Raw genomic sequence first — 23,881 nt, 5'->3', positions numbered from 1 at the left:
TCTATGCATCCCTATTGGAAGTGTGATATGCACTGTCAAATATCACTCTTGAGTCAACATGGTACAGTAGCGTGCAGCCCTTGTTATATTTTTCTTCAGATGGTAAGTTATCTATGTAACATTTGACAATACATGTTGGTCAGTCACTCACTTGACATACATGTCGGCAGTTCTTTGATGCTCATGGGTATTGAAGAAAATCTATGTTGAAATACTATTGAATTGTGCTGAGTTCTTGGAGTACAGACAAACGTTATGATTTTCAGCAAACTGAATAAGTGTTATATATACAAATAATTTTCTCATCAATTACTTCTTATTATCACTTCACTTAAAATAATGTCACAAAATATAAGCCTAAGTTTTAATTGAAAAGCAATAGTGGTATGTTATTTTTCTACTGTTTTCATAGTGTATTCTTATTTGTTACAATCATTAGAAAATACATTGAGTGTGTAGTAGATATATTAGATACAAAAGAGAACCACAGAGATCATATTTTCTTTCTTAAAGTTTTAAGACCAGTGTTTCAGAGAATTTCTAATAGTCTTAACCCAAGTTTTACCTGATTATGTACATTTATACCAATTCAGGTAGAAAAGATTACTGACAAATGCTGTCTCCAGAGCTGTTCTAAGCCACTTGCAATTTTTCCCCTATTTGATCTTTAGCCCCTACAATAGGTATTTCTATTGTTCCCAATTCTTTATGAAAAACTGTACTCAGCAGTTTTCTTACCTTTTCTGGTATCACATAGTAAACAATTGGGAGAGTTGTTACATAAATGAAAGATTTATTTTTAAGAGTGAAAATTAGCCTTACTGTGCTTAGGAGAGAAGAAATAGTGGCAAACAGAGAATTCTGCTCTTTGAACCATTGTCTAAAGGTGAGCAGCCCCCTTAGAGTTTTACAGCTTAGTGTTAAAACTGTGTTACAAGTTCTGCATACAATTGGGCTGCAAGAATAATATCTTTAAAAGAACTGTGATCATAGTGCAGCTCTTCCTGAAGCAGTTTCTCCATCCTACAAGTGAATGCCACAAGACCTATAGGGCAGGGGATGTGTGTAAATATATAACAAAGTAGATTTAACACACCAGACTAAAGAGCACAGAAATGGATGGTTAGAGCTTGTTACTCACAGAATAATTTGTTTCTATCTTCCATTTTGAGGTTTATGCAATCATTCTACAAATTCAAACTGACAAGAGGGCTGTAGAAGTCACTGATCACAGGATCATGAAGTACATGTGAAGCCGAGAAAATAATCCATGCTCAACTGAAGCAACAGAAGCTTCAGCCTCACGACCTTCAGAACACGGTGGGTACAGAACCTTGCAGGAACGAAACCTTTCTTTAAACAACAGCGATCACTTTTCTTGGCTTGTCCCAAGGTAGGATTTTGTGCAATTTGCTGTGTCACCCAATCAATGTCTTTCCTCTGGAATTCAAACTCTTAAGCACAATTTCTTTAGCTACATGTTATATTGGCTCCCTGTAGGAGTTGGGCATACATAATCAGTAGAAGAGAAAAAAATGTGTGAATGTTTTTGACCATGTGCCTATTAAGTATGCTAAACACTAACAGGTTGTCTCAAAACAAAGATGAGCAACCAGAGAAGAAGAGGAGTTAGGGTTTTAGAGAGAAATGACCTTTAAAATGTTTGAAAAAAGAGAAAACCAACAGTGAATGTGAAAATTGGAATATAAGGTAGGCGTGCTGAGACTTATATGGGTAGTAAAGAACACAGGTGTATCAGAGAAGTATTCCAAAATGAGAGTACTTCTAAAATCAGTTGATGCATTGTTAAGCACATGGGTGACAAGACCTTGGTGAGCTTTAGAGTTGTGTAAAGGTGTAAAACAAGAATCAAGACATGATGCTACAATGATTTAGAATGTGATGACAGTGGCTGAAATATTTTAAAGTGAGAAATATAATATATATTTATATATTCAAATATATCAGATTTAGGTAGAAGAGAGGCTGAATATATAAAAAGAAAAAGGGGGCCTGGAAAAACTTCTAGATTACTTAAGAATAAACAGGAGGACCAAAGCGTTCTTCGAATGGAAGAAGGAAGATTAAGGAATACTTTTACTTTTAATCTTACATTGACAAACTAGCTAAACTTACACATGACTTCACTGAGCAGGTAAAAGAGTATCTTCCCTACACTTTAACAACTGTCATACGATACCAAAGAGTTATGTTATTTTTCAACTCTCTCTTCTCCAAACTTCCAAATTTGTGTGTGAAGAATTCAGACCCTGAGATAAGAGTCAACACTTCAAGGCCATCTAGACAAAAAGAAAAATCAAATATTAAACTCATTTGCCATCGAACAATCCTCAACAGGAACAAGATAAGCTGACTATAGTAGGCAACACTTATCCATTAATTCCTTCAATTGTTAGCCTAACTGTTGTCTGCACTTAATTTAGTATTCTACAACTGACTTTCATTGTCTACACTGATAAACTGTTTCTTGTTCTCCTTGTCAGCCTACCCACTACCTCCCCTCTACCTCCCTCTCCTACTCTTCCTACACTGTAGAATATAAACACTGAAAGGCTATGGACCCAAGAAATTACAGTGCCCTTCATGTTTTTATCCTGCTTGGCTTCTCTGACCACCCTCAACTGGAAATGATCCTTTCTGGAGTTGTCACCTTCTTCTACATTATTACGTTGGTGGGTAACACAGCTATCATTCTTGCATCCCTCCTGGATCCCCATCTCCACACACCAATGTACTTTTTCCTCAGGAATTTATCTTTCCTGGATTTGTGCTTCACAACCAGCATTGTCCCCCAGATGCTGGTTAACCTGTGGGGACCTGATAAGACCATCAGCTCTGTGGGTTGTGTGATTCAGCTCTATGTGTACATGTGGCTAGGCTCTATTGAGTGTCTTCTCTTGGCTGTCATGTCCTATGATCGTTTCACAGCTATCTGCAAGCCATTGCACTATTTTGTAATCATGAATCCACGACTGTGTGTCAAGATGATCGTCATTGTCTGGAGTATTAGTTTGGCCAACTCTGTAGTATTATGCACACTCACCTTGAATTTGCCTCGCTGTGGACACAACCTTCTGGATCATTTCTTGTGTGAGTTGCCAGCCATGGTCAAGATAGCTTGTGTAGACACCACAAAAGTTGAAATGTCTGTTTTTGCCCTAGGCATTGTTATTGTCCTTATGCCCCTCATCCTTATTCTTATTTCCTATGGCTACATAGCCAAAACTGTGCTCAGCATGAAGTCAAAGGCAGGCCAAAAAAAAGCAATGAATACCTGTGGATCTCATCTCACTGTGGTCTCTATATTCTATGGAACTATTATCTACATGTACTTACAACCAGGTAACAGGGCCTCCAAGGACCAGGGCAAGTTCCTCACCCTCTTTTACACCATCATCACCCCAAGCCTCAACCCCCTCATTTACACCCTAAGGAACAGAGACATGAAAGATGCACTGAAGAAACTCATGAGGTTTTACCACAGATTCGCAGAAGTAAGGAGAAACTAGGAGTCATGGAAACGTATTAGAGAGGACAAAGCAATGAAGTAATTTATCTCATTTAGGGTTGAATAAATAATGATCTTTGCTTATAGAGATCAATGGTTGAAGTCATTCTTTCGTACAGAACTTGGATGGATGCAAACAACTTGAGCATCAGCAAGCAGATCTTTTGATTTCTAACCACTGGCATATTCTCAGGGAATACCTGTCCTTAAGAATCTCTGTTTGCTAAAATGTAACACAAATAGGCTCTAAGTGTAAACTTTAACTTATTTCGCAGTCCCATGGAAACTGTTTTGTCTCATTCTGTATTTTTGTATTAATGCTCCTATATTCCAAAATGACCCAAATGATTCTATGTCCATTGTATGTTTTAATTAAATAATCATATACAAATTATTTGAAGTGTTCACTTGTTTGTCTGTCTATTTTTGAGACAGGTTTTCATGAAACCAAGACGATCTTGAATGACTTATGTAGCTAAGAATGACCATGAGCTTCTTGTCCTTCCTGCCTCAGCCTCTCAAATGCTGGTATTATAGGTGTGTGTCACCACACCCAGTCTGTGTGGTACTCTGGATTGAACCTAAGGCTTCATACATGTTAGGTAAGCACTCTACCAACTGCACTATATTCCCATTGGACCTGTAAATAACTTTGTATATTGACTCTTTTTGACATTATCCAAACATTTGTTTATATTTAGCTCAGATAATGCGATATTATGACAGCAATCATCGAAAATGCCACCTAAAGAGTGACTTATTTACTCTTATTCAGATGTTAGTACTAACATTTTTGCAACTGCCTACTATTTTCTCTGAGATAAAAGAATAAAAGTGCACAGATGAATGTGTTTTAACAGTGGTCAACACAGGGTTGGGGGAATGCCTCAGTTTAAGAGCACTTGTTCTTCCAGAGGACCAGAGTTTGATACCCAGCAGCAATGTGGCAGCTCACAACTGTCTCTACCCCTAATTCCAGGGTATCTGACACTCTCTTCTGTCCCCTAAGGGCACCAAGCACACATGTGGCACACTGCCATCTATTCAGGCAAAACACCAATAACAAAATAAATTTAAAAGTGACAACACAATCTTGCTTATTTCTCATTCATTCTCAAGAAAATATATTCCTTGGTTATCTCAACTTTAATGGAAAGGGAATATGATGAATTTGATACCAGTTAATACTTTGATACATGCCATGGAATTTGTAAAACTTTTAAGAGGTATTGTAGTATTTGCAGGTAATGAAATTTCATAAGTTAAATGAACTTTTATTTCTATATGTCATGAAATTTAGCTTTTATGAAACATAATATTTAATTTAACTTTAATATTTTCTATTATCTTATCTCCTCCAAAAGATCTCTTTTTGATAATTTCAATAAATCAGCAAGGCAGTGGTGGCACACCCTTGTAATCACAGCACTTGGGAGGCATATGCAGGTGAATCTCTGAGTTAAAGACCAGCCTGATTTTATAGAGTGTGTTCCAGGAAAGCCGTAGCTACACAGAGAAACCCTGTCTCAGAAGAAAAAAAAACAATATATAGATAATTTCAATAGACCAAGATGGATTTCACAGATTACCTTGATGAAATCTAAAGATGTCAGGACATGTTTTATGAGATCTACTTTTCAATTACTGACCTTAATTTCTAGGTAAATGGAGTTTTATTCAGAAAGTCCTTTCCTATACCTAAGTTATGCAGGGTGCTGCATATGTTTGTTTTTCCAATAGTTTCAGTGGTCCAGGTCTCACATTATGGTCTTTGATCAATTTGGAGTTAGGCGCTCTTTTTCGTCTTCCTCTTCTTCCTTTTCCTGCTCCTCTTATTTATTTATTTACTTACTTACTTAGTTAAGATATAATTACACCATTTTCCCCTTATCTTTCTTTGAACTCCTCCCCCATGATCCCTTTGGAAACCATTGTCTTTTTTTTTTTTTTGGTTGTTATTGTCACATGCACACACGTCCCTAAATATCAAAGTACAACTTCCTTTGTCTAGAGTTACTTTTAAGTTCAGGGCTGATCATTTGCTATTGGATAGCTAATTGCATGGCTCATCTTTGGGAAGGAATATTTCTCCTGCTCCCAATATTCCTTGCTTTCTGTAGCTCTTTGTTTAGGAGTGGGGCCCCATGATACTTTTCCCTTCTATGTTAGCATGTCTTTTGGTATTATACTGTAGGAAGCAGGGAAAGCCCTGAGTGTGTGAAGTCTTGAATGGGTGTATGTTGTGACATGGCTACAGTCATGTCAAGGACTCCAAAGCTTCAACCCATGGGAAAATAGCAAAGCCTTCTCCCTTAAGATGAGGCTCACAGTGATGAAAAAGCCTTTATCAGAGGTCCATGTATAGATGCTGATAATGTGTGCAGAATATGTCTACTATAGCTTTCTCTCCCACTTCCTGGATATTTATGATCTGAAGACTGCTCTCCTACAGTGGCATCTCCTTCTGGAATTAACTAATCCTATCTCCTTGTTCAACTGTAAATAATAACCTGCTTCCTTGCTTATCTGCATGTATAAACCCTGCCTCTTTTTTCAGTTGTTAACAATAATCTCATCTCTTTGTTCAACTGTGTACAATAAACATACTGAGTTTCTATGGTGCCACAGTTACTACAGTCAAGTCTCTCCCTTGGGCTATGCAAAGACTTGGCACCGTACTTTTAAATATCGTCCCACAGAAAACTGTAGGTTTCCTCAAAGGCACTTTGCAACAACAACAAAAAAAAAAAGAGAGAGATCATCAATCAATAATGATCAAAACACAGAGAACAAGTAAGTGTGGAGTGTCCAGCTCCAATTGAGAACTAATTCTTCAACTAAGGCTCAGGGAATAGCATGGAAGATGGGGTAGAAAGACTTAGAGCCAGAGAACCAGGAAAACCCCTGTGAGGTTGTTTGTCCCAGAAATGACAGTGAAGCTTCACTCATGATATCAAAACAACACGAAATTAGTTTTTGTGCAAAATAATAGATACATCGCATCTTCTACATGTGAACAACTAGTTTTCTTAGCACCATTTCCGTAAGAGTCTGTATTTTCTCCAATGTATGTTTCGGGTATCTTTGGCAAACATCAGATGGATATAGTTACATGTACTTATGTGATCTATTTTGTTCCTGATGTCTATGAGTCTGTTTTTGAGCCTGTACTATACTGGTTTTTACTTTAGATCTGCAATATATCTTACATTCTGTCGTGGTAATACCTCATATTGTTCTTTTTACTCGGGATTGCTTTGGCTGTATCAAAACCAGCTGAAACATAAGAAAAAAAAGGAAGGAAGGGAAGGAAAGTACAGTCTAATATCCATGGTGAACACAGAATCAAAAATCTTCAGTAAAATATTTGAAAATCAAATATGAGCATATATCAAAATGTTATCCACCATGATCAAGATGCCCTTTGTGGTTTTCTCACCAGCAAATAAAGAGTTTTGCTTCTTATTTTCCTATTATTATCTCTTCAATGTTCTTCTCTTCCCTAATTGCTCCAGGAGTGGGGAACATTCCTGATTTTAATGTTATGACTTCAAGTGTTTCTCCATTTCCTATAGTATTGGCTGTGGGTTTGCCATATATAGCCTTTATCGTGTTGAGGTATATTACCTCCAGACCTACACACCCAAGAACTTTTATCATGAAGATATATTAGATTTTGTCAAAGAGGGTTTTTTTTCTCCTCTATTGAGGTGATCATGTGATCTCTGTTTTTAAGTCCACTGTGTGATTTATCACATTTATTGACTTGAGCATGTTAAACCATACATGCATTTCCACTATAAAGCCAATGTAGTTATAGTGGGTAATCTTTTTTCTATTTATGTTTATATTCCACTTACAAGTATTTTATTGAGAAATTTGAACCTATATTCATCCATAATATTGGCTCTTAGCTTTCTTCTTTTGCTGTTGTTTTCATTTTACTTGGTCTTGTTATAAGAGAAATACTTCATTGAAGGAGTTTGGTATTACTCTTGTTTCTTTTTCTTTTCCTTTTTTAAATTTAGGAAAGGTTGGCAGTAGATCTTCCTTTAAAGTCTGGTAGACTTCTGTGGCAAATCTTTCTGGGCATAACCTTTTTTGTAGTCAAAAGGATCTTTTTTAAAAAAATATTTATTGATTGATTTGTTATGTATACAATAGTCTATCTGGGTGTATGTCTGCAGGCCAGAAGAGGGCACCAGACCTTATTCAGATGGTTGTGAACCACCATGTGGTTGCTGGGAATTGAACTCAGGACCTTTGGAAGAGCAGGCAATGCTCTTAACCACTGAGCCATCTCTCCAGACCTCAAAATGATCTTTATTCTTGTTTCAATCTCCGCATTAGTTACAGATCTATTTAATTTGTTATCTCTTCTTGGTTTAATTTCACTAGTTTGGATGACTCTAAAAACTCATCCATTTTATATTAGGGTTTCTGTTGATGTGATTGAACATCATGATAAAAGCAAATTGGAGAGAAAAAGTTTCCTTTAGCTACCCTTCAACATCGAAGTTCATCATCAGTGGAAATGAACACAAGAACCTGGAGGCAGGAACTGAAGTAGACACAAGCTAGAGTCATCAGAGGGGAAGGAGCCTCAATTGAGAAAATGCTTCTATAAGATTCATCTGTAAGGCATTTTCTAATTAGTGATCAATATGGTAGGGCCCAGCCATTGTCCTCCTGGTCTGGCAGACCTGTGTTCTATAAGAAAGCAGGTTGAGCAAGCCGTGAGAAGCAAACCAGTAAGCAGCATCCCCCTATGACCTCTGCATCAGCTCCTGCCTCCAGCTTCTTGCCCTGCTTGAGTTCCTGCCTTCACTCCTTCTGATAATTATTTGTTATGTGGAGCTGTTAGTATAAACAAGGGGGAAAAAAAAACTTCATCCCCAAGTTGCTTAAGTCATGGTGTTTCATTATAGCAATAGTAACCCTAAACTAAAACAAATAGTTTTAAGTAAACGTGACCAGAGAGGCCAAGAGGGAGTTTTGGTGAAGTGCGGCACAGTTTCAATAGAGATGCCAGCATTTTGCAGATGCCAGTACTGAGACGAATAGCAGCAGCTGTGGAATGGAAGCATCCTGAACCTCCAGGATGACCTGTGTGTGCTGTGCACAGCAGAGAGAGGGGGCTGTGACTGCCCAAGCCCTTTGGAGGCTAGGAGATCATGAGTTCATCTGAGATATTGGACACTAGGTTATTTACACACAGAGTTTGCTTTTGATTTTTCAGATTGTGACTGTGCCCTGACTCTTCCTTCTTCAAGTAACAAAATGTAACTTTTTTTTATTTTACCATGGTCCACAGACCTTGAATAGTTTAGAAAGATTTTGCAGATTTTTTAAAGGTAGTTTTGAGATTTAGAAAGACTTAAATTTAGGAAAGATGTTAGAATATTTAGAGAGACTGAATATTTTAAAGAGACTGAACACATTAAACATTTGGATTTTAAAGACTGTGAGACTTTAATAAAACATTGGAGTGTTTTATCTTGTGGTGTTGGTATGAATATGAGATCTTGGGGATTACAAAGAAAGAAAAGGTGATGGATTAGTAGGTGGTATGTTCATGTGTCAAGGAGATAAGGGGGTCAGTTGTGGTGGCTAGTTTTATGTCATCTTGACACAAAGTATAGTCATTTGGGAAGAGGAACTCTTAACTGAGAAAATAGCTACTTAAGATCTGCCTGAAAGGGGCTGGAGAGATGGCTCAGCGGTTAAGAGTATTGCCTGCTCTTCCAAAGGTCCTGAGTTCAATTCCCAGCAACCACATGGTGGCTCACAACCATCTGTAAAGAGGTCTGGTGCCCTCTTCCGGCCTGGTGCCCTCTTCCGGCCTGGTGCCCTCTTCCGGCCTGCAGGCATACATGCAGAAAGAATATTGTATACATAATAAACATTTTTAAAAAATGCTTATTTTAAAAAAAAATCTGCCTGAAAGCAAGTCATTAACCATTCATGGGAAAGGTGACTGCTGACTAAGGATGGTATCACCCCTCCACCGCCCCCACCCACCCACCCCCTCCGTGCAGGTGGTCCAAGGTGGCAAAAGAAAACAAAATAAGCCAGGCATAGATGAATGAACTAGTAAGCAGTGTTCCTCCATAGCCTCTGCTTCAATCCCTCCCTCCAGGTTCCTGCCCTGTGTTTCCTTACTGACGGACTATTAACTAGAAGTAAATGTGAAATAAACACTTTCACCTCCCAGTTGCTTTTGGTCATGGTATTTTATCACACATTAGGGTACTTTAGCAGAGACAATGACTGTTCCCTGACTGCTTATCCCCAATGTCTCATTAATATCAATATAACCATATAAAACAGTCCAACTTTCAAAGTCTTTAAAAATCCAAACACTTTAAAAGTTCAATACCTTAAAAAAAAAAAAATATCCAAAGCCTCTTTCAAAGTTCAATGTCTCTCCAATTCCAAAGTCTATCTAAAAACCCAAAAAATTTCTCTAACAGTCCAGTGTAGTCTAACTGTGGGCTTCTGTAAAATCAAAATAACAAGTTAAATACTTTCTTGTTCCAAGAGATAAAAACCAGGGCATAGTATATCCAAATCAAAGCAAAACCAGAGTCCCAAAGCATAAAGTTCAGCATCGGGCAGAAGACTCGCCATTTTCGCATCTCCAAAGGGCTCCATTTCTCCAGCTCTGCCATTAATATCACACACACCTAGTCTCCTAGGCTCAAACTAGTTCCATTCAACAGTTGCCACTGTCCTTGGTGGTTGTCTTATGGTACTGGCATCTCCAAAATGTTGGGTTTGCCACTAGAACTACACTGCATCTTCACCAATGGCCTTTTCTGGACTCTCTTCAGGGAGTCTGGCATTGCTACATGGCACCAAGCCTCAGCTTCTCCCCATGACCTCTTCAGTCCTGGGGCATCTACTTTAGCTAAGACTGCATATTCAACCATGTCCTCTCCTAACCTCTCATGGCGCCAAACCTCAGCTGCTCTCCATGGCCACGTCATGCCTTCAAAACCAGTACCATCTGGGAGATTCTTGCCGATTAGCAAGTTTGACTTCTGGCATAGGATGCAGCCTCTGCCCCTCCGAACAGCTTCTGTGCACTGACCTGAGGAAATACATCCCAGAAAATTTCACTTCAATGGTACTGGTGTCTTCTTAATCACTGCTAATTTATCAGCTCTAGCTACCCAGCATCAATTGTAGCAGCAAAGTAAAAGCTTCACTTTATTGGTTCTGTCCTTGTTAATCCTGGCTGATTCTTAAAGAATCACACCTGACCAGAACAGCAGACTGTTAATTCGAAATATCGGACATATGGCCACGATAGAGTCATTGCTTCCCTCTGAAACTTCAAAAACCAGACATCACTCTCAACAGTCTTATCTTCCAAGCTCCCATAGAATAGCCCTCTGAGATCTGAGCACTGAATGGTTTTTCTAGACCAAAGTTCAAATGTTACCATAATTCTCCAAAAGATTACATGATCACATGTCTTTCACACCAAAATCCCATATAGTCTGGTATCAATTTCTATTAGGGTTTCTATTGGTATGATAAACATCATGATCAAAAGCAACTTGGTGAGGAAAGTGTTTATTTTTGGTTTACACTGCCACATCACAGTTCATCATTAAAGGAAGTCAAGGCAGGGACTCAGGCCTGGAACCTGGAGGCAGGAATTGAGTAGAGGCTATGGAAGAATGCTGCTTACTGGCTTGCTCCTCCTGCCTCCCTCAGTTCGTATTCTTATATTTTCTAGAATGTCCTGTCCAGTGGTGACATCACCCACATGAGCTGGGTTCTCCCACACCAATCATCAACCAAGAAAATACACTACAGACTTGCCTACAGGTCAGGGTTATGGAAGCATTTTCTCAATCAGGATTCCTCCTTCCTAAAAGCCCCTAGCTTGTGCCAAGTTAGCATAACAAGAATAGTATAATTTCTTTTAGGTTCTCCAATTTAATGGAGAACAGGTGGGTTTTTTTAATGGAGTTTTTCTTTTTAAGATTTGTTTATTTAGTTAGTTATGTATCCAACATTTTGCCTGCATATATGCTTGCGCACAGAAGAGGGCACCAGATACCGATGGTTGTGAGCCACCCTGTGGTTGCTGGGAATTGAAGTGAGGACCTCTGGAAGAGCAGTCAGTGCTCTTAACCATTGAGCCATCTCTCCAGCCCCAAGAACAGGTTTTTTTAAGTATTCATTCATGATATTCTAAATTTCTTTGGTGTCTGCTGTACTATTACCTTGTTCATTTCTGATTCTGTTCATTGGATCCCCTCTTTCTTTATTTTTGTTACATGGGCCAAGATCTAATTTATCTTCTCAAAGAACCAGCTCTTAGATTTGTTGATTCTTTGTATTATTTTCTTTGTTTCCATTTCATTCAGTTATGTTCTGATTTTTATTATTTTTTTGCCATCTTACTGAATTTGGTTTGGTTTGTTCTTTGAATTAAATTATTCATTGATCTACACTCTCTCTGATGTTTCAATGTAGGTACTTAGAACTATGGATTTCCCTGATTTTAGTGTGGTCCAGAGGTTTGGTTGTGTTGTATTTTCATTTTTGTTTATTTTCAGGAAATTTTATTTTCCTTCTTGGTTTTGTCTTTAACACGTTCATCATTTAGTAATGAGTTGTTTAATTTTCAGAAGTTTGTGAACTTATTAGACTTTTTGCTATTTATTTTTAAGTTTTATTGCATTTGATCAAATATAATACCTAAAATTGTTTCAATTTTCTGAATTTGTTATGGTGTGTGTGTTTGTATGTTCATGTTTGGGTGGGATATTTTGAATATATCTGTTAAGTTTTTTTCAATATATGATATCATTTAATTCTGATGTTTCTCTGTTTATTTTTCGTCTAAATGACTGTAAGAGAAAGAAGCAGTGGCAATAAAGTTGGATGGTACCACACCCTGACCAGGACTGCTTTAGTTACGCATGCCACTTGCCCTCTATTTAAAACTAAACCCCACACTACTGACAGAAAGATAGGCATGGGTGGTTGTCACTTGGCCTCTTTGTTTCATTTCCTAGCGTGGCCATATTGAATCTGCTTCACCTGCTTTGCACTACTGTTTCTTTTTTTAATCTTTCATATAATGCACCCCAAGTGCAGTTCCCCCACCCTCCTCTCCTCCCAATTCCTCCCTTTCCCTCTCCCCCAGATCTCCTCCTCCACTTCCCTTCAGAAAACAGCAGGCCTCCCAGGGACATCAACAGAACTCAGCATAATAAGATGCAATAAAACTAGGTAAACAAAAAAATATCAGGATTGGACAAGGCAACCTGGTAGGAGGAAAAGGGTCTCAGGAGCAGGCAATAGAGTCAGCAACCCATGCAGACTCATTAGATTGCTGCTTCAGACTCTGTGCTTTCACTTCAGATCATACAAATCTTTTGTTTTTCACTGTTGTTTCTCTAATTGATCAATTAATGACTGAACCAGTGCCCAGGCTCTTACCCTAACAACTCTGAAGGCAGTCACTCAGACCAAACTGTATCTCAGAGATTTAAAAACTATGAACAGGGACAGAAGGTAACAGCCTTCTTACAAGGACAGTTATGGGCCAGGCAGAGACCTGATGCAATTCATTCTCATGGAGTGCACTGTTGGCACTGAGGTCTTGGACTACAGCCATGGTGCTGTGCTGGTGAGGGCAAGCATCAGCAATGCACCGTGTCTTAGATTAACTGACATAAACTCACTTTTAGAATTTAAAATTCAGAGAATTTTCAAGAAGAGAGACCTAAATTATAGACCCTAAATGGTCTATTGCAGTGGTTCTCAACCTTCCTAATGCTGTGACCCTTTAATACAGTTCCTTGCATTGTGGTGACCCCCAACCATAAAATTATTTCATTACTACTTCACAACTGTAATTTTGCTACTGTTATGAATCATAATGTCAATATCTGATAGGGGACTCACAAAGGGGTTGCAATCCATAGATTGAGAACCACTGTTATTTTTGTACTAAAAGCCTGGGGTGACAGGTTAGTAGAACAATAACTGAAGGGGACCTTGGATTAGACACAAATTACATCTAAACACCTGCTTTCACAAAGAGATCCTTTATTAAACAGGGAAGAAAAGTTAAAATGGCTGCTTTCTGGGTCAGGCAGAAAAACAGCAACAAATGTCATTGCAGGTATAATTCTTAAGAGGAGAAGAAGGGGAGGTCTGTGTTAGAATGGGCTAGGATGCAGTGGTAAAGGACATGGGTTGGGGGGGGGGGGTCAAGGGAAAGGGGCAGGAGTATTTGTCCCAGAGGGACAAAGGACAGCCTCTGGATAGAGAGGCGATGAATGTATCACAAAGATAAATAGTAGTTTACAAAGGTAAAGAGGGAAACCCCATGCTAGGATGAAGTGTTTCATTTTAATTTTGCATGTGAATTAGGTGAGGCAAAGGAACATCTGAATGCTGGACCATGGTAGTCAGCCTCAGGGAGAGGAAGTGGCCAAATAAGGGAATAGCTCTTGGTAGCTAGCTTTAGGAATGTTTTTAGCAAGGCAGAGGGAATGAGGGAGAAGGGCAAGGCCTGGCAGAGCCATGCTCCAGTAGGGTAGTGTCCCTTCTGTAACAACAATAAAAATGGATGTATGTGTGCCGCCTTTGGATAGCCCAGTTAACAAACAAGAACATAAGACATGGTTTTTTGTTTTCATGTGGCCACTATGTGCACTTGCATTCTTTTGAAAGAGTTAAAAGCTTTAATATTCATTCATAGCCACCTCCTCCTGTGTTCCTCTCTCTCTCTCTCTCTCTCTCTCTCTCTCTCTCTCTCTCTCTCTCTTTCTCTCTCTGTATGTGCATCTGTCTCTCTCTGTCTTTCTCTCACTTCCATATCGCCTTATAATAACTGCTTTTCTCATTGATCTGATAAAATTACTGACAAAAGCAGCTTAAGGAAGGAAGGGTTTACTTTGGCTCCCAGTTTCAACACGCACACTCCATCACAGTAGGAACAGGAGGTAGCTGTTCACACTGCATCCATAGTCATGAACTTAAACATAGTGAAAGTTAACATCGTGCCAAACAAAATTCTAGCTACTAAGTGACTGCCAGGGAGATGGTCTTGAATCGACTGATTAAGCTGCCAGTGACAAGGACCGTTATTTCTTTAGCTCTCCACATTCTGGCTGGATATTTTTCCCACTGGCCTCACATTTTGGCAGAAAGCTTGTCTGCTCCTAGAATTCGCTTCACTGCACTTTTTACATCTTTGTTTCTTAAAGTGTAGATCAAAGGGTTAAGACTGGGGGTGACAATGGTGTAAAAAAGAGTAAAAAACTGTCCTTCCTCGTGGGATATGGTATTCTGTGGCTTCATGTACATATAAATGAGTGTTCCATAAAACAGGGTTACTACTGTGAGGTGGGAACCACATGTATTCAGGACCTTTTTCCACCTTGCTGCTGCCTTGATCTTCATCACGGCCTGAGTAATGACTCCATAGGAGATGAGGATCAGTGATAGAGGCACTAGAAGGAATATAACTCCAAGGGTAAACACAACGACCTCAATTACTCGGGAATAGACACAAGCCATCTTGATCAATGCTGGCATTTCACAGAAAAAGTTATCCACTTCCCGGTGCCCACACCTTGGCAACTTCAAAGTCAAGGAGCAAAGAATTAAGGCACTGCCAAGACCACCGAGCCAGGCTGACAGCACCATCTTCTGGCAAAGAACAGGGTGCATTATAACTGTGTAGTGGAGAGGTTGACAGACAGCAGCATAGCGGTCGTAGGCCATCACAGCCAAGAGGAGACATTCTGTGGCTCCCAGGTCCAGGGCGAAGAAGAACTGGAGTGCACACCCTCCGTATGTGATAGACTTCTTTGGACCCCATAGGTTTACCAGCATCTGTGGGACAATGCTCGTCGTATAGCAGAGGTCCACAAAGGACAAATTAGATAAGAAGAAATACATGGGAGTATGGAGCTGAGGGTCCAGATAGGACACTAGAATGATAGTCGTGTTTCCTACCAGAGTCACAATATAGAAGATGAAGACAACGACAGAGATGATGTGCTCCAGTTGGGGTCGACTGGAAAACCCCAGAAGGATGAAGTCTTCTCCAGAGCTGTTCATTTCCGTTGCTCCTCAGGAAAGGCTAGGAAACAATACTATCATATCCAAAAATGGAAAGTCTTTTGTCATGAGTATCTAAACTCCATCCACCTGTGTGTGTCTTCTCATCGTAGCATATTTAAAAATATTCGTCAATGACCAGAGCTTCTCCATGCTTGCTTGTATCCAAATGATTCTACAACGTGCTGAACTGAACTCAGTCCCTGTGCATTAGAAATCATTGAAAAGCAAGAATATTCAGTATCACCTCACCCATAGTTCTGTGTGTTTTGATTGTGTGTTAAAGCCGTAATAATTATAAAGGTGATATCATATGCTGTACATATGTGTGTAAGTATGTATGCATGTGTGGGTATATGTATATGACTCAGGGCTGTGCGGTGTTACCTATGCTGGCCTTGAACCACTATACCCTGCTTGAATGGAAAAGATCTTGAAATTTTCCCCTACGACATTTATCGCTTGATTATAATAAAGCATTCCTTTATCAAAGAAGCTAAGCTTCAAGCAAAAAGTTTTAACTTTTTATATGCTCCACCTCGTGATAGCATAATCCTTTTTCTTGTGTTTATTTACAAACGCCTACTTCCCAGCTGTTCTAACTACCATGGTCACACCACCATCACCTCTTCCTCCTCCTCTGAGTTTTTCTCTATTCCGCATCTCAGGCATTATGCTTTCTGTATCTATGTTAGGGTTCACAGCTACACTTTTTTGTTGTCGTCGTTGATGGTATGCCTTTGTTTCTCAAGAAATAACCTTTCTAATGATTACCCTTTATGAGTTTTGTGCCACTTTGAATACCTTTAAAATGCTACATAATCTACGCAACTTTATGGATCTATTTCAGGATTAAACATTGAACTAGTTCCAGAATCACAAATGCATAGCAATAGCCACTGTCAGCTTCTGGTCCCTCACCCATTCCACAGAAGAGGCGAGGCTGATGATTCAGCAAGAGACAGTTCATACAACAAGCAGTAGAATGACTGTCCTTATCAAATTCAGTAGCAAGGGGATTTTCTGGCTACTTTGGAGCCTATTAAGAAAAACCATCACCTGGTTACCTCTAAAAGAAAAGAGATAAGGAATAATACTTTCATGAGCCTTGCTATTTCTGAATAGTGTGACATATCCTTACACACATGCAAAGTTCAGTCATTCAGCATCTCCTTTGTCAGTGAGCTCTGACCATGAACGGCAGATCTAGAGTTTCTTATATGTGTAGTGTTCTTATGGGCATGAAAATAAAACCTCATTTTCATTCAAATAAGATGATGATAAATTATCTCAAGTAAATCATTGTTATATAAATCTTAGAGCATGAAAATATTTTAATTATAAAAAATGAAGTTTTATTCACAGATTATATGGAGTGAAGATGTAGTTTTCTTAGTACAAAAGAATAAATTTAGCTGAATATCAAGTTTTTGTATTAGTAGGATGTTTTTATACCAATGGAAATCAAGTATAGTACTTAGATGAACTTTTTTCTTTTCCTTTTGATGGGGGATGCTTTTTGAGACAGTTTCTTATAGCCCAAGCTGACCTTGAATTCAGGATCCCTCTGCCTTTACTTCCCAAGTGCTGCAAATGTGGGGTTGCAGGCATGTGCCACCACCCCTGATAAATTCCAAGCAATGTACATGACATTAAATCCCTGTTGTAAACTGTGCATAAGCTGTACTCTTGGGCAGTAATTTTACCTGTTTGAGTACTAAGATCTTCATATGTGAAGTGAATATACTATTCCCTTCTTCAGTGTGACGTTATGAACATTAATACTCATGAAAGTTCTGGAATCTGAGCTTAGGTTTAATTTTAAAAAGACAGATTACCCACACTATCTGTCTTTTTAAATAAGCACTATTCTCCCTGACCCTTTCACCTTCTGTGCTACTGGCTTTACATCATGGTTTAGAGCTAAACTCAAACATCTTGTTTTTTTAACCTGGCTTCTAAAATGTACAAATGTGCGTCTCTTCTGTGCACAAAAGTATGCACAACTGTAGTATGAGACACGCTCTGTTCAGAGAAACCGCAGGATCAGGAGCTGATGTCAGCTCCCGAAATGCTGTGGTTACAAATTATCTGTGCTCATTGGATTTCTTAAAGTGGAGAATGTTCAGAACTAAAATGCCACGGTTTCTAAGGTAGAAACGAACCTCAGAAGTTCTGACTCCAGCTGTCTGCAGCACAGATGTTCTTTTCAAAGAACAGTCAACAGCTCAGGGGCAGGGAAATTGGCTTTTCCTTTAGGGTGCCTGTTACACGGAGCACAAAATCTCCTTTTTGGTGAAACCTAGGCACTAGCTCTCTCTTTTAATTCCACAAGAAACACCAGAAGTGGTCTAATCGCCATAGCTTCCCATCTAACGTGGTTTAATTAATAAATAAGACAGATACAATGACAAAATAAGGAAGATGCTGAGTAGATAACCAGTCTAGTAACTAAGTGTGGATGGGATCATTTGACTTATCAAAAATTGGAAGTCCAGAAATATGGCTCAGCAGTTAAAAGGCTCTTATCGTGTGAGTCTGAAGACTGAATTCTATGTTAGAACCCACGTAAGGGTGAAAGGAGAGCAGTAACTCCTGGTAATTGTTCCTTGACCAATATGTGCATATCACAGAGAGAGAGAGAGAGAGAGAGAGAGACAGAGAGAGAGACAGAGACAGAGACAGAGACAGAGACAGAGAGACAGAGACAGAGATAAATACATATATAGAGATAGATGATAGATAGATAGATAGATAGATAGATAGATAGATAGATAGATAGATGATAGATAGATAGAGATAGATAAGATAGATAGATAGATAGATAGATAGATAGATAGATAGATAGATAGATAGATAGATGATAGATAGATAGATGTATTAAATACATCTTGTTTCTTTTAGCTTTAGAAGTTATTTTCAAATAAACCCTTATATTTCTCTGTACAGGAAGAGCACTTTATCACATGTTCCTTTGGCTGCCTGACCAGAATTTTCAAGTTTGTTTTGTCCCTGTCCAGGGGCTATCATGGTTCACCCATGCCTCAAATTCATGAAGTCAAAGACGAGAGTAACATTGCAGAAATTCAACACTATGGAAGAAAACTGGGAACATCTGTGATCCGGATGCCTTTCTTAAACATATGTCAGTATTTTCAGATGTAAATCTTACTGGATTTTCATAAAGTTTGGATCACTTAAGACCCTGGGCATTCTTAGTATAAATGCCACAGCAGAAATGCTCTTTGTAATTTCATGTTGTAACCTAAACATAGCGTCATTCATGTTTTAACCATTCTGTTTGTCAGTGTAAGCCTTTGGCCTCAAATTTGGGGCATCATTTAGCTAATGAAAGTGAGTATAATGTTAAAAATAAGGCTTAGAATACTGTACTTGAAAACATAGGTGGTCAAAAGTGGCAGCTACACTTTAAAACAAAGCTGATTTGTCATTGGCATATTTCAGTTTCCAGTAATTTAACATATTGTTTCAATTACTAATGGAACAATAGTCAATAGTTTTTAAGATAAATTAACTAAGCATATCTGGGCATAGATATATATAATGATCTGATGAAAAAACAGAAACCAAATTTTGAAACCATCTTAATAAAACATGTTCGTTTATTAATGATAAACCAAGATGTATATTGCTGTCATATGAAGTCCAAACAGAAAAGGATCAGGTCAAAAGAGTTAAGATCCTGGCTTCAGAAAACCTATCTCCTGCCAAGGTCTCTGCCTCTGCTTTTAGCATGTGAACTTCATCAGGCTATCGGCTTTTGTAGCTCTTGGTTTCTTCACCTGCTGCTATTCAAACGGCACCTGCTTTGTTCAATGCTTGGAGGAGGCTTAAGTGACAGAGTAAATCTTAGCAAGGTTCTTGATGCCTGAAGACCATTCAGAAACATCAAAACACACAAACTCTTGACCTTGAGTTTCAGTCCTCTCTCCTAAGATGTCTCCAATGTGTCCATATTATGTATATATGCTACACCTTTCAGAATTGTGTTTGTATGTTCAGCTGAGGCCTATACTGTCTATGATCTGGTTCTGGGTCTTATGTTAGATGCAGCAGACAATACTCACCAGGGGACAGGATGGTAATAGGTTTCCAGGCAGGAAGCACTTGAAGTTGTCATGCTTTTCTCTAGACAAATGTGCCCGTGAGCCCACTAGGAAGATCTCTCCTTTCATTAATAATGCAGAGAAAGTTCTTGCGCAGAAAGATGTGAAAGTGCCAAAATTGGCACAAAATTGGGTTAGCTACCAGCTTCCTTTATATCCATCCCACAGACCTACATACTTAAAGGTAACAGTTGGACTAAGATGTAATAGTAATAATATCTTTTAATTTGAATGTTGGATTAAAGTTAGATCTGAAAAATGGAAAATCAGTAAATCAGTTTTGGCTCACCATTTTTGGTTCAATATTTGAAATTGTTTTCTGCATTTTCTTATTCATAATTACACCTTACATTTTGCATGAGGGCACTGTGCTGTTTGCTTTGTGTTCCAAGGCTACTTGACTATAGTGAAGAAGTACTTGTGTACAACTCTAAAGGCTACTTACTGTGTTGGTGTGGTTTAGGCCCAAGGGGATTGGTGTTGCACAGAGGTGATTAAGGAAACCTGTAACTATTGTCATAATCCCGTCCAAATTCCAATTTTGTAAAGGGTTCCCTTAAGACAATGGTTTCATTTCTTCTTTTTGTTTTAGATTTTTATTCATAAAATAAAATTTTATTAATTTTATTATAAATATATATTTTATATCTACTATAGCATTTTAATTGGAATTTTAGTGTAATAAAATAAATTTTATTAATTATAAGAAGTTAGTTTCAAAGGTTTGAATACATAGTACTGTATTAAGTCCATATTGAAAATTAAAGTATCACATTATCTTTAAAAATTAAGAATATTTGAAATGTGTTTTTGATTGATTTTAAAGTGGATATCAGACTGAAGAACTTATCTAAGTGTTTCATCTATGGAACAGAAAATAGTTCACCTCTTAACATATTTAGGAAATAATCATAATCATTAGTGCATGAATTTTATCATTCTTGTTTAATGAATTAAAGTAACAGGTGAAAAATTCTTGAGTCTATCCCCAATTTGAGGACTGGAAATTTAGCAATAGCTTGGAGCCTTCTGCCTTCCCACTCCTCTCCCATGCCTATCTGACTCAAAGAGAGTCATGGTAATGAATCATGTTCATTACACACTCACTGGAAAAATTAAAATATATCTTATCCTATATTTGTATGGGAATGTTTAAATAACATGTGTTTTTAGACTTACTTGCTTTTAATTTAAGCAAAGAAAATATGCCACTTTGGGGTATTTTCATCTTTTGCTTGACATTTTTTGTATGATTGATTCATTACACTGTGTCCACCTGTCATTCACAGTCCATTGTGTAAGCATGTTATTATTATAGATTCCAATGCTAATAGACATTCACGCATGATGATTTTCAGCTTATGTGAATGGTTCCATAATGATTACATACAGGTCTCACTGAACATACAGTCGAAGTATTTGTGTATTTGTGCCTACTATAGGAACTGCTGGATTATGGAATAAGTTAGGAGTAAACTTTACAGGTCATTCTTCCCAAAGAAATTTTTATCCAATTTGCCCTACACTTATTACATAGAGAGTATTCTTCTGATCTACAAACTCTGCAGCACATGGCATTATAGATTTTAAACTGTTGCCAGTTGAAATGGTGTAAATGGTAACTACTTACAGCCTTGGAGTGCTGTGGGATACTGATCAAAAAACAGGACACCAAGGTTTCTTCAGAGAAAAGGTGTTAATTAACGTGCATTCACTGATTTGAGCAACTTCTTGTTCATAAAGAACCCAAATGAAAAATACAGTAAAAATAAAAATTGTGAGGGATAACTTTTGTATGATTTTTGCTTTGTCTTCCTGTGGTAATTTATTTTATTACTGGTTATTTTGAAACCTTAAGGTGGGATTCAAAAGATGCACTGAGTCAGGTGGTGGTGCACACCTTTACCCCAGTACTCAGGAGGCAGAGGCAGGCGGATCTCTGTGAGTTTGAGGCCAGCCTGGTCTACAGAGCAAATTCTTCAAGGTTTCTGGAAATGCTTACTAAGTAAGTAGAAGGTTGTAGGAGTGGTGTGAGCAAGTTTAATGTCTACTCAAGAAGGCTATTTGACCTGCATGGCTATTTTTCTTTTCCCTGCCTCTTAGGGGCTTACTCCTCTTTAATGCTTGAATCCCTTCAGGACCAAAGAGCATCATCCTGGCTTATATTTCTATAGCATTATCACATGAAGAGGTCTTTGGTGGGGCTGAAGACTAGATAGTTATACTTAGAGTTTTCTTTAGTCATGACAAAAAGTAAATTAGGTATAAAACTCTGGATTCATCAAGGAAAGATAGTTAATGGAGTAATTTCTATAAATTTGCCAAATACAAATAAACTGGATATTGTGAATGCAATTCTTACTTGATAATTGTGCTTATTGTATATAGTTTTACGGTGTTAGAGTTAGTACTTTTCCTTTTTATTTAAATAAAAAGGGGAAATGTTGTGAAATAATCCTTTTATACACTGTGAAGAAGTGTCACTTGGTTGGTTTCATAAAAAAAAAAAAAAACAACTGAATGGTCAATAGCTAGGCAAGATTTCCAGGCACAGAGAATGCTGGGAAAAGGGGTGGTGGTTGTGGTAAAGAGACATGGAGGTAACAGGAAAGCAGAGTGGACAGTACGTAGATGAAGAAAACAAGTTTCAGGGCAGTGTGTAGATTAGTGGAAATGGGGTAATTTAAGTTATAAGTGCTAGCTAAAAACAAGCCAAAGCCATCAGCTGAGCTTTCATAATTAATACTCCGTCTCCATCTCATGGTTTGGAAGCTGGCTGGTGGGACAGAGAAAGAAGCATTACATACACACCCAGTAGGAATATTAAAAATCCGAGCAGAAATTTTAAAGCTAAAACTAAGAAAAACAACACAAAGAATCAATAAGTCTAAGTCTAAGAGCCGGCTCTTTGAGAAGATAAATGAGATTAGCAGGCCCTTAGTCAGACTAAGTAAAATAAATAATGAAGACCAAAATTAGCAGAGTCAGAAAGGAACAGGGAAACATCAGAAGAGACACCAAAGAAATTCAAAGAATTATAAGGGAATAATTTAAAAATGTTTACTCTATTAAGTTGGAAAATCTAAAAGAAATGAATGAATTTCTAGATTCAACTAAACCACCACATTTAATTAAGAAGAGATTATCAACCTAAAGAGACCTATAACAAGTAAATAGACTGAAATAGTAATAAAAAGCCTTCCAGATAAAAAAAACAAAATCCAAGGCCAGATTGATTTACAGCAGAATTCTACCAGACATCCAAAGATCTACAATCAATATGTCTTGAATTATTAAAAAAAAAAAACAGAAAGGGAATAATCCCAAACTCTTTATATGAAGCCAGTATTATTCTAATACCAAAACTAGATACATACACAACAACAACAACAAAAAAAAGAAACTAAAGGCCAATATTCCTGAAGAACATAGGTTCAAAATGCCTCAATAAAATATTTGAAACCTTACATAGTGAGTTCCAGGACAGGCTTCAAAGGTACACAGAGAAACCCTGTCTAAAAAAAAAAAAAAAACCTTGAAACTGAATGCAGACACACATCAGAAAGATTACCACCATGAGCATGCTGGATTTATTCCATATAATAATGTGGAATTATACAAGGATCGTTGAACATATGCAAGTCAAATGTAATAAATCACATAGGTGGATTCAAACACAAAAATCAATTGGTCATCTCAATGTATACAGAGAAAGCCTTTAACTAAATTCAACATACTGTTCTGATTAAAATGCTTCATGGGACTACAGGGACCATATCTCAACATAATCAAAGGTATATGTGAGAAACCCATAGCCGGCATCATCCTAAGTGAATAAAAACTTGAAGGAATGCCAGCGAAATCGGAATTGAGACAGGCTTGTCCACTATCTCAGTGTGCTAGTTAGAGCAGTAAAACAAGAGAAGGAAATTAAAGGGATACAAATAGGAAAAGAAGCAGTCAAACTACTCTTATTGGTACATATTATACAAAAAAGGTCCAAAAAAATCTGACAAAAATACATCTAGAAATGGCCAACAATTTATGGAAAATGGGAGTATACCGAGTCAACTTACAAAAATCAGTAACTTTTCTCTACACCACCAACAACTGAGGTAGGAAA

General features: G+C 37.9%; 2 protein-coding genes across 3 annotated transcripts; one reads left to right on the top strand and one right to left on the bottom strand.

Annotated features, from left to right (window-relative positions):
* Positions 1-2,576: 2,576 nt before the first annotated feature.
* Positions 2,577-3,530, top strand: LOC126501724 (olfactory receptor 2W1). Its single transcript, XM_050142553.1, has one exon. The coding sequence runs from the start codon at positions 2,577-2,579 to the stop codon at positions 3,528-3,530; it is 954 nt and encodes a 317-aa protein (XP_049998510.1).
* Positions 3,531-14,698: 11,168 nt separating this feature from the next.
* LOC126501720 (putative olfactory receptor 2W6) lies at positions 14,699-22,003 on the bottom strand. 2 transcript variants are annotated; one of them, XM_050142549.1, is made up of 2 exons: positions 21,984-22,003; positions 14,699-15,623 (listed from the first exon to the last, which is right to left on the bottom strand). In XM_050142549.1, the coding sequence occupies exons 1-2, from the start codon at positions 22,001-22,003 to the stop codon at positions 14,699-14,701; spliced, it is 945 nt and encodes a 314-aa protein (XP_049998506.1). The 2 variants fall into 2 exon arrangements, with proteins under 2 accessions (XP_049998506.1, XP_049998507.1); XM_050142550.1 differs by lacking the exon at positions 21,984-22,003 and having other exon boundaries at positions 14,699-15,631.
* Between the last annotated feature and the right edge of the window lie 1,878 nt (positions 22,004-23,881).

Source organism: Alexandromys fortis, unplaced genomic scaffold, assembly GCF_014885135.2.
Source record: "Alexandromys fortis isolate MF-2015 unplaced genomic scaffold, M_Fortis_MF-2015_v1.1 scaffold_5, whole genome shotgun sequence".
Classification (NCBI taxonomy): Eukaryota; Metazoa; Chordata; class Mammalia; order Rodentia; family Cricetidae; genus Alexandromys; species Alexandromys fortis.
Note: the sequence above shows the minus strand (reverse complement) of the source record. Positions and strands in the feature narration are given on the sequence as shown.